At 29.4% G+C, this 11,362-nt stretch overlaps 1 protein-coding gene across 6 annotated transcripts; it reads right to left on the bottom strand.

Moving 5' to 3' along the window:
• Positions 1-3,497: 3,497 nt before the first annotated feature.
• LOC105149343 (uncharacterized) lies at positions 3,498-11,229 on the bottom strand. Of its 6 annotated transcripts, XM_087404795.1 has the most exons (12): positions 11,088-11,229; positions 10,182-10,206; positions 9,966-10,077; positions 7,335-7,545; positions 6,522-6,641; positions 6,323-6,440; positions 5,868-6,129; positions 5,590-5,754; positions 5,412-5,502; positions 4,367-4,503; positions 3,936-4,068; positions 3,498-3,843 (listed from the first exon to the last, which is right to left on the bottom strand). In XM_087404795.1, exons 4-12 carry the CDS (start codon positions 7,476-7,478, stop codon positions 3,793-3,795), a joined length of 1,221 nt encoding a protein of 406 aa, XP_087260921.1. In that variant the 5' UTR covers positions 7,479-7,545; positions 9,966-10,077; positions 10,182-10,206; positions 11,088-11,229; the 3' UTR covers positions 3,498-3,792. The 6 variants fall into 6 exon arrangements, 4 of the variants coding, with proteins under 4 accessions (XP_087260921.1, XP_011059994.2, XP_087260922.1 ...); XM_011061692.2 differs by having other exon boundaries at positions 4,453-4,503; positions 9,966-10,206; XM_087404796.1 differs by lacking the exons at positions 9,966-10,077; positions 10,182-10,206 and having other exon boundaries at positions 11,088-11,228.
• Between the last annotated feature and the right edge of the window lie 133 nt (positions 11,230-11,362).

Below are 11,362 nucleotides of genomic sequence, written 5' to 3'. Positions count from 1 at the left end.
CAATCTTATTATTATTTAAATTCATATAAAATAACTAAAATTTTATTATTTTACAATACATTTCTATATGTCTCTATTAGAGCAAAGGTTTTTTAAATACAATACTATTTCTTAAAATAATTTTTGATTCAGATGATAAACCGTCATTAAAAATTTTTTGTATTCTTTTATATGAAATCTAGAATAATTTGTAATATCTTCATAATTTTTTTATTATTTTGAAATATCTATTGTACCTCCTTAAGCCAACTTCGACCTGGATTTAAGGGCTTGATCCTTGAAAAGTATATCTCATATGAAAACCAAGAAAGTTTATAATATACGAAATACTATTATGTACTTCCGTATATTTTCGTCTGTAATACTTTTCAGGAATCTAGACTCTGGAGTGAATGGTTTCATACGAAAAGAAAAGAGATTGTCTTCTCGAGGCAGAACAAAAGTTTTTCCTGGGAGAAAGCCATTTCCCCCAAGCGGAAATAAACCCAGCGAAATATAGTAATCGTAATTTATAATAAATATAAGCAATGTCGACATTAAAGTGGTAGAACTTTTTGAAACTTCTTCGAAAAATATTTTTAAAGATATGTACGTCTTGTTTTTAAAAATTGAATTCCTGGTAAAATCGGATAAAGATTCGTATCTATCGCATAAGCAATCCTTTTCGATATATCCATAAAAAAAAAGAATTATTCTTAATAAAATATAAAGGGATGATTTATTGTTATAAATAAAAAAATTTATTATTTTCAAAATATTTTTAAGATCGATACATACTACAAAATATTTTTTGATTTATCTTTTAAAAATGTCTCAATTTTTCTGAGGAATTCAGAACGTCCTTCAAAGCATGAAGGGTCTACCTACGATGCAAAAGAGTTTACTATTAAAATATATGAAAATGTATGCAGAAGAAATCCGCGAGAAATATCCATCTATCTTTACAATCATTATAATATATTATAATACACGCATGAAGAGAATAACATAATTTGCAATTCTAAACAAAAATTAACAAGCGTGATAATATACAATGTTTTCGATTTCGATAAACATTGTAATATTTATAATTTTGAACAAAGTTATCTAAAAACTTGCGATTTTACGAAACTCGATTACATGAGATAAGCATGAATATGACGTCTTAATATGATTTGAACCATCAAAGTCCAAATTTTTTGATACGGCTATTTGCTTCTTTGCTTTTCTAATTTAATTATTAATTTTGATGACTTTAGATTCCGAATTATCAGAACCATGCCAGGAACCAGTTAAAAAACGTGGATTCGACGCGTCTTACATTTTATGAGTATATTCGCACATCCTCGCTAATTATGTTTGATTGCATCAGCAACCGTCTGAATTAAATGTCCGAACAGATCAAAGGTTACATTAAATCAAAATGAATGTGACTCTGATAAATCGAAAAATGATTTTTAATTATCATTTTGACTATTTTAATATCATCAAGAGCTTTCAATTGTTCTGCTTATGTAAACTTAACTTTGTGATCCATTGTTTTTTCGCTTATTTTGTAGCGTTTTCTCTTGGCTGCATTATAGTGTATACTGATAATGAATGCATGTTAAAGCCGTCGTACATAAATTGTAAAGATGTATATTTAATGTAAGTATAAAACGAATTAAATCATGAAATCCTCAATTTTATTGTGCTGTTAAAATCTGTATTTTATAATTCGAAATATATGAATTTTACTTCTACACAATTTAAATCAGTGTACAACAGCTTTAATATGCACTCAGTGGTGCACTAAACCAACCAAAAGAAAACGGTATTAATTATTCATCTGCGATTCTTTCTTTTCTCAAAAAAAGAAAAATTCAGCTAAACAAAATCGGATCTTAATAATATTTATTAAAAGCTATCTTTTGCAAATGCTCGAATGAACGTTCACATTAATTCAACACCTCCTGCGTAATTTCATGCAATTATGCATTATGCGTCCACGCACATTTAATGATATTCGATGGAAATAAATATTCAAGGATGACTTTTTTTGACTTTAAGATTCCACAAACAAAACACAAGTTTTTATGATGTTAAAATGATATCGAAATAACTCTAAAATGATCACTAAAAAGATATTTTTTCATTCATAATTTATTTCAACATCTGACATTATCATGACTTGATGATTCTGCAATGTTTTTGAGTCCTGCATACTCGCCCCATACAGAAAAAATTCTTGTAAACTATATTAAAATGTATTTTTTAATAAATATTTCATAAAACAGTCAACAAAATAGATTTGTAAAATTTATCGAAAATTTCTCCTTGTGTTCCGGTAATTAATAAATGACCATATATTTGAAATTAAATTATATCTATAAATGAAAAACGAAACAAGGTATATGACAGCTGTTGAATTGAGATAAATATGATTTTATTCCATTCCGAAATAAAGAGTTTTCAATATATTTTATAATTTTACAAATATATTCTATTCAATACAAATATTATGTTAATAAAGATATATTATTTCAATATATTTTACCAGAATTTTCGTTACGTGTATTTCTCACTTCTGACATCATCAATCCGAAGATCCACGATAAATAGTCAAAAACCTTAATGAATGAGCTCACTCGGTTACAAAAATCCTACGATCAACATTTCATTCTCAGAAATCAACAGATTATCATAAGCTCAGATTTTCCAAATCAATATGTTCTTGTTCTGGAGGATCTTCCGATGCCGCTTCGTTCGACGATTAATATCAGTTAGTGCAGCTAAAACCTAGCCATTTCAAGAGACGCATGAGCGCAAAAATGTAATTGAATAAATAATTTATTTTTTTATTTTATCTCCATTATTAACAAACCGTTTTTATGTGTTTGATTGGTGTACGAGCCTTGAATGTTCTTTCACTCTCTTCTTACAATGATATCGATTCTTTTTACACAAAAATCATTTATTATTACGTACATCAACTATCTTACCGATATAAATAGTTTTTATATAGTTATGTATTCTTGTATTTACTGTTCGTTTATTAGATTTTTTTTTTGATTTTTTGATAATAGTTCTTTGACATAAAATCTCTCACGCACCTTCCTCTTCACAACTTCTTGAATTAAATCTTTAAATCAGTTCTTATGGGTTTTCAAACTACAAAAATTGAAGCAGAATTTTTCAATAACTGTTTTTTCAATAATTGTCTCTGTTGTTATTAACGGCTGTTGATTAACAGATATAATATCTCTCGTTTGTTATTCGTAAATTAATGGTTTCTTATCATAATGTTGTATTTTCATAAACACACATCACTAGAAATTTGGAGATTAAAAAATGTTAAAATTTCTTAATAATTTCTTGCGTCAGTCATTTTTTGATATGGAATTAAAAAAAGTCAGAAAATACACGCAACGTTTTTACAAGAGTTACATTTATATTATATAAATGACTTTTCGATGATAAAATCGTTAATTGATGTAATAGATTAAATTTTTATGTAAAAAATTATAACAATTATAATGTTATAACGGTAACAATTTTCTTTGAATTTTTATTAACATACAAACAGAAAAATTAATTTATAATACGTTTCACACACGAACAATGATAAATGAAAATCAACAAAAATTGATAAGAATTACATACGAAGTCTCAACTTCATATGTAATTCTTATCAATTTTTGTTGATTTTCATTTATCATTGTTACGCAATAGATTTAAAAATTAATTAAATTTAGAATTTTATATCATTTATGGAAAATCACTCAAAAATTACTAATTTTATTGTTATCTAACATAATCTCCCTTCCTTTCTTTTTATCTGAAGGACGAAAGGGCGGTGAAATAAGACATGGATGCCTGCATCATCTTAAAATTCAAAATAATTACATGTATCCACACAGTACTATATAATGTTGTATCTACAAACAATTTGTTGAATTGAAAATAGCTATTCTTACCGAAGCATAATTCGCCATCGATAACACGTACATTTTGCCAGCCGTTAATGTACAAGGCACAAAACCTCTGTAAAGTAATATACTCAACAGCCGTGTCGTTCTTCGTGACGTTTTGTACCACAACATGTTGTATCTACAAACAGTAACGCAACGCATTACTTTCTACAATAATCAGCTGTTTTCTTTTAAATAATTGAACTGTTTAAAATAAATTTAGAAAGAACGAACGACTTAAAGAAATAGATAATAAAATAATTTTAAGGACACTTAAATAAGCTGAGAAATAAATAGAACAGTTATTCTTCTACGCTGCTGAAGTTCAGAAAGCAAGAAATTTTAGATACTTTTTCCCGAAAAATCTATCTGCATTTTACCACAGTTTTGTTTTATTTTTCCACATCGCGCGAATAACTTTGGTGCGACATATTTACGCTTTGTGGAATATATCTGCACTATGGTCCATTATTTTTTGGCCAGGATAACTCAAAACGAAAAGATGTATGAAAGCACCTATTACCATCGCTACGTATCTGACCATCTCTTCTTTATGATTCATTAAGGAAATTATCTGCAAAACAATTAAATTCAATCAATGCTATCTAAGATTTGTCATTTTGGCTTGACACTCGGCGTTCCTATTACTTTCTTTTTTGTTCATTATGACAAAGAAAATAATAATCTAAGTAGAATGCACAGTCATAATATCATAAGACGTCATCATATCCGGTAAAAAATTGTTCATGCATGAGTATGTATAAATATGTACAAACATACGTAAATATTCATAAGCATGTACGATTATATATAAAATATGTCTATACATGTTCATACATTCCTCTCTCTCTCTTTCTTTTGTAAAATTACTTTTTAGTATAATAGAAATAATAATAATAATGTGAAAACATAAAAAATAATTAAAGGAATAATTTTCGCATTGTTCGTGTAAAAAAAAACAAGTTTGTAAAAAAATTGCTCATACACAATTATGCATAATTTTACATATAATTATACGTAAGTAATTTTTTTACATTTCTTCAAACTTGATCTTTTCTAAAACAAATAGTGTGAAAATTACCCTTTTAATTATTTTTAATTATATTTTCACATTACTATTATTATTTCTATTGTACTAAAAAGTAATTTTACAAAAGAGGGATGTATAAACATATATGATATTTCATATATGATTATACGCATGTTTATGAATATTTATGTATGTTTATACATATTAATGCATTTTAAAAATTGTTTACCGGGTAACGTCATTTGATACTAAAAATGAACTTATGATTTACATGACGTCAGTAAAGTCATTAATATAATATCCTTATGATAATATTATGACTTCTGTGTTCTACTTGGAAGGCGCGAATGCTGTCAAGCTTAGAATTAAATTTTAGGCTAGCTCTGTTCAAGAATGATTGGTGACATAAAACAATTTCTAATTGACAACGTATACTATAGCTATTAGCTCACTTGAATTCCCAAGAGACTCATAATAAGGATAGTAATGAAGAGTAACATAAATGAATACATTTCAAATAAAGAATTCAATAAACGGGCATATCTGAAAGACACACAAACAAATGAATCAAATGCAAAACATTTTGCGGTATCCGAAAAGAATGCAAACCAAAAAGAATGCAAAACTAACTGAATACTCAGCTGGTGTTTCCGCAAGAGAAGTACCAGTTCGTGATAAGTCTGGTCTTCATAATCTCGTGAGTTGCTCTTATCACAAATTACATCCTTTACATCCTCAACAAAATAATTGTTTTTCTTTGAATTACTTTCCGGGACTAGATTTTCTAGTCGGTGCCTTTGAAACATGATTAAAATTTTATCTACGATATGCGAATATTTAAGAAAGAAAACAAATTTTTCTTTTACATTAAAGATTCTCAGAAAATGAATGGTATACATATACGATACCCAACAGCGGCGAACAGACTGCACGCATGTTGCGCGAGCGACATGTAGCTCGTATCGGTTATTACCATGAGGCTCATAGTCAGTACAGTTGTCAGATATGAATGGAGTAATACAGGATAATAATACACCTCTCTGTCGAAGCTGTAGTCGATATCGAACAGGTATTTGTAAGAGCGCGATTTATTAAGAGGAATAAAGAGATCCAATAATTGCGGTGTTACTGGGATCAGCATGTAAAGACTCATCAACGAATAAATCATAACTGCAACTCGCATTATTATTACGATGTAAAAACGTACAAATAAACAATCAAGCCGTATTATTTAGATTCAGGTACAATGTACAGTGTGCAATTTAGAATGATATATGAATAGTGAGTGAGAAACGTTAACATGAATCATGATGAGTCGGCGTTAAAAGCCGCACGACATGCGTGTAATTTGTTTCATCATTACCGGCGTAACTTATCGTCATTTTTCTTCCTACGATAGCGTATTCGTGCATAATTTGTATCTCCAAAGAATGCGTAAAAATTCGCCAATGATAATCGATGAGTGACAACAGGTGTTCTAGCTGAGAAACAATGCAAAACGAAGGATACAATCCGCGTCTTGTGATTTTTAAGGGCTTAGGCAAAAGAAGAAAAAATCTTACATTCTTATTTTTAAAAACTATGGTAAACAATTTACAGTAAGCGCCAAATGTAATTAACATTACAATGAAGCATTCACAGTCCTCGGTTATGGTTTGCCATGTTTCAGACAGTCTTACAAACTGAAAATCGATGATAATAATTGTGAACATCTTTGCACGTCTCTAGAATTTCCACCTACCTGCATTAACAATAAGTTATCGATATGCAGAATGGAAAACGTTAATTTTTTGTTACTTTTCCGTTACTTTTTATAATAAACATGATGTTGCAATTTTTTACAATTAAACCCTAAGATAGTTTAAACCCTAAAATTGGAAAGATGCTCTCTCAAAAAAATTATTTAAAAAGTTTTATTTAAAGTCGTCTTTCAAGTTTTCGTTTTAGTAATTACACGTGTGATATGTTAAAAAGTGATAATTTAAAATTTGCGAGACAGTTAGAGGTCAGCCGCATAATTTTATTGATTGAATTGCTTTAGTATGTTTAATTGATATGAAGTAACACACACACATTCAAGTTTTTTTTTGCAAAAAAGTGAATATTTAAAATATTTTAAAATTTTTTGTGTTAAAAAATTTAGAAAGGCGGCTTCGAAATTAATGATATATGTTTCTTTAATCACGTCTAAAATATATTATACATATGCTAACCATATGGAGATACTCTTTCTCTCTTTTCTTCTCTCTCTCTCTCTCTCTCCCCCACCCCTCTCTCTCTTTTTCTCTTCCTTTTGCAAATTTTATTCACGCCACGGTTTTTACACTGACACACACAGTTTTACACCGACAATATAAAGAACGGCAGGAATTTACCTGGAGAAAACCGATGCTGAAAACAAAAGACGTTATTATAGTCGGCAACAATATTTTCATGAATTTACTTTGCGTTGGCCAACCGCCAAGTTTCGACAAGAATATCTTGTTAATATTGTAATAATGTTTCATCGCCGATTGCATCTCCCCGACTTGGTTGTTGCACGGCTGTCGATTCTCCCTCAAGATTCAGACATTTTCCAGACATCCCCTATAACATAAGTACTACATTGCGCGTATTCACTATAATAACGTGTTACGGTATTGCGAAGTAACGTTGTCTGTTTGATAATCACGGGTTGTCGAGAAATACATGTCGCGCTCCTTTATTTCTTATTCCGCTCATTGTCGGAGCGATAAAAAAAAAAATTATACTTCGCGAAATGTCAATCGCCGTGGTGACAGACACAATACTTGTCTACATATCTCCTCTCCCAAATTCGCAATGCGTTAAAAATATTATATTTTTTGCTTTTCTCCTCGTAATATCATACGATTTTGAATGTGAGCTGTGTCACGCTGATAAGTACATGATAAGCATAGCAGGAAAGTTGAACGACATGAAAAACCGCACGATATGAGTCAAATAAATGCTTTCACGAAGGGACTGGGGTTCGCTTAAAACACGAGGAGACACATGCTGTCGTATAAAAATCTGATTGATGAATAATTTATTTTTTTTACTTTCAAGTGTTTTATCCCGAATGCTATTACAATTCGATCTGCGCATTTATCGTGATCTATTGTAATAGATTGTATCACGGCACGTGTCAATTCGTGAGTAGCAGAACAAATTGAAAATCTTATTAAAGGAGTAAAATATAAATACAAGATAAAACATTTCCACCGAGAAGGAAGATGAGCGCCTACTTTTTAAAAATAAATAAATAATATTCAGGCGCCTATTTTTTAAAAATAAAAAAGGTATGTGATGTAATGTAATGAAGAAAATATCTACATTTGAAAAGAAATATAATTATTATTAATATAAATAAGATATATTGAGAAATAACACTGAGAGATTAATGTGTAGTCTTAGTTGTAAAAATTTTTTAAATTTACGTATAAATTTTTTGAATTGACATTATTTAAATTTTATTACTTCGGATGACTAAGAACCATGCAGACATCTATTTAATATATTGAACCTAAAAATAATATAAAAATAATGTAACATAAATATTACGCATTTTTTAAATATCTTTTAATTAAATAAACACATCTTTTGACATTCAGAATATGTTTATTCTGTTTATTATTATTTTTTTATTATGATATCTATCTCAATTAGCAGAATAATGATAGAGTGATATCTACCCAGACAACACAAAATACTAAAAGATAATGAAAAGAGACAACTTTTTTAAGTTGTCTTTCTGATAAAGCGAAAAGGTATATAAAAGATGACGAAAAGATATTGTTTTTAGATTGTCTTTTCAGCAAAAGATATCTATAAGACGTCTTTTAGTTTTGTCGAAAAGACAACTTAAAAAAGACTTCTTTCTATGGTTGTCATTTTCGCAAAACAAAGGTCGACTAAAAGATATCTTTTCGTATTGCCGAAAAGACAACATGAAAAAGATTCCGTTATTTTGGTACTTTTTATCACTCATTCGCGAGCAGGACGCGAGATCGCCATCAAATAGACGTGATGAAGTTCAGTTTCTCGTGTTTGAAAGTTATATAGGACAGAATAAAAGATCCAGCATTATGAGAAATTTTATTCGTGTTCTAATGAACACTAATAAAATATTTTTTTTGTAATCGAGTCCCCAAAGGGGATTATGATGAAAGATAATGCTTCTTGTACATAGGACACGGTAAACATTATAGGAAATGGGACGTATATTGTCGCAGTCATGCAATTTTTTATTTCGTTTTGTATAAAAATTAATTTAGGAATTCGATGTATTAAATCTAATTATTTATATTATTATATGTATCAAAATCTAAAAATCAAAAGAAGTTAAAGATAACTAAAAGATCCATCCAAAGAAATCATCCTTTAGTTATATGGATAAGATGACTAGCAGTGCGACATCTATCGTCTTTTAGTCATCTTTTCGTCGACTATATTCTTTCATTAAAAGTATCTTTATAACAATTTAGTTGTCTTTTAGTCATCTTTTAGACGGTTTTGTGCTCTCTGGGTATATATAGTGACATTTAATAAAGCAAAATAGACATCATTATGAAGTTTTTCACATCACTCTGCTAAATTATTATTGAATTTTGCATTTAGACATTATTATCCAACTGATGATAATTCAACTAATATATTTTGAACATTATCTATAAGTTTTATTCTTATTATCTATTAATTTGCTCAAAATCTAATCATCGTCCATTTATAATATAAAAAATTTGAAGTTTTATTATTGTTTATTATTTTAGAGTATAATGTCCACGTTTTCGTGATGCTTTTACATGAATTAGACAAGAACGAACAATTAAAGTTGATTATTCATGTTATTATATGATTATTCATTGTTTAATCTATATAATAGTATGGAAAAGAATCACAAAAACATGGATTACTTTACGAGATTTGATACACGAAAAAGACTGGGATGTCTTTCAGATTTCTGTCCGATATAAGTAAGAATCTTTTTTGAAGAAATTTACACTTACGTTTTGTATGTCAGATAAACAGTCGGTAACAATGATACCTCATGGTCGGTAAATATTCAATAACGACCGCGTTCCAGAATTTATTGAAGAAGAAACGTTTTGTTTGCAGTATCTATTTTTTGATTGATCAAACTCCAATTAATTTAATCAATGATTAATTTAAGAAATAGAATTGTTTACACATCCATAATTACGACAAACAAAATTGACGATTACAACTGACTTGCTGCATTGTGATTGGCTGAAATAGAGAACCAATCAGTCGCGAAATCGTCAATCCACAATCTGATACGAGCATAAGGCAATATTTCGAAATACAAATTTGTTGTCCCTAATCTCTAAATTTAAACTGATTTTGTTTTAATTGTTTATATAATAATTGTTAAAACATGAAAATATATTTTGTTTTTAATTGAAATCATTGAGATAATTAGTATGCAATACAGCAATATAAATAAATTAGATAACTTATTTGAGTATTACATTTAAATTGTAAATTTATATTAAGAATAAGCACATTGCATGTTAAACATACAATTTCTTGAAATGTTAAAGCGATTAGAACTCTCGATTGTCACTAATTAACCAATTTAATGGAGGATCTTCTGATTGGATGAGTCAATAGGCGCAAATTGGCAAAGTGGCAAGCATGCTCGCCGAGCAAATGAATATAATTGGTTACTTATAGATCATCCAATCAATCATATTCAATCGCTCGATTCATACGCATTCTTAGCCGCTTTGCTATCTTGAACTCCAATGGCTGTGTTCAGCAGACTCAACAGTTGAGTAAGCGCTCGCTGCTATTTTATGTATTTTTCCACATCTAAAATGCTGATTGGATGATCTAAAAAAATACACCAATAAGCGAGCGCTCACTCAATTGTTGAGTCCACTGAATGCAACCGAATGTAATGAATCCAAGGGAAAGGGAAGGACAAAAAATTTATCTTTACATAAAATTAAAATACTTATATCAAGGGTAATTTTCAAGAATCTTGAGCGAACTTTCTTACAAATAATGCATTGGCCAATGAGAATTTAACTTTTTGTCATAAAAATGATTTTCATAATTTAATTATTTTTTCTTGTCAAAATTTAGGAAAGAAGGCAAACACTTACCTCTGTTTCCCTTGCTTACGCCCATGTCAATAAATAAACTTCAATCGACTATTGTTGTGAATGATCAATTGTGCAACGTGGTTAATTGGAATCTTCCCATTTTGTGTTTGGCCGTACAGACTCTTCATGATGTGATGTTATCACATTGCCAATTGAACAATTTATACTCCGATCTTCTGATTTGTTAAGCCAGCAGAAAAATTCCGAGCACTGGATAGTTGTGACAGCTGTGGCCAATCGCAACGTCGTCAAACGGGCTCCCCTCTCCACAAGAA

This window comes from Acromyrmex echinatior, chromosome 3 (assembly GCF_024713525.1).
Source record: "Acromyrmex echinatior isolate Ae372 chromosome 3, ASM2471352v2, whole genome shotgun sequence".
Classification (NCBI taxonomy): domain Eukaryota; kingdom Metazoa; phylum Arthropoda; class Insecta; order Hymenoptera; family Formicidae; genus Acromyrmex; species Acromyrmex echinatior.
The sequence above is the reverse complement of the archived record's forward strand: the minus strand, read 5'-3'. Positions and strand labels throughout refer to the sequence as shown.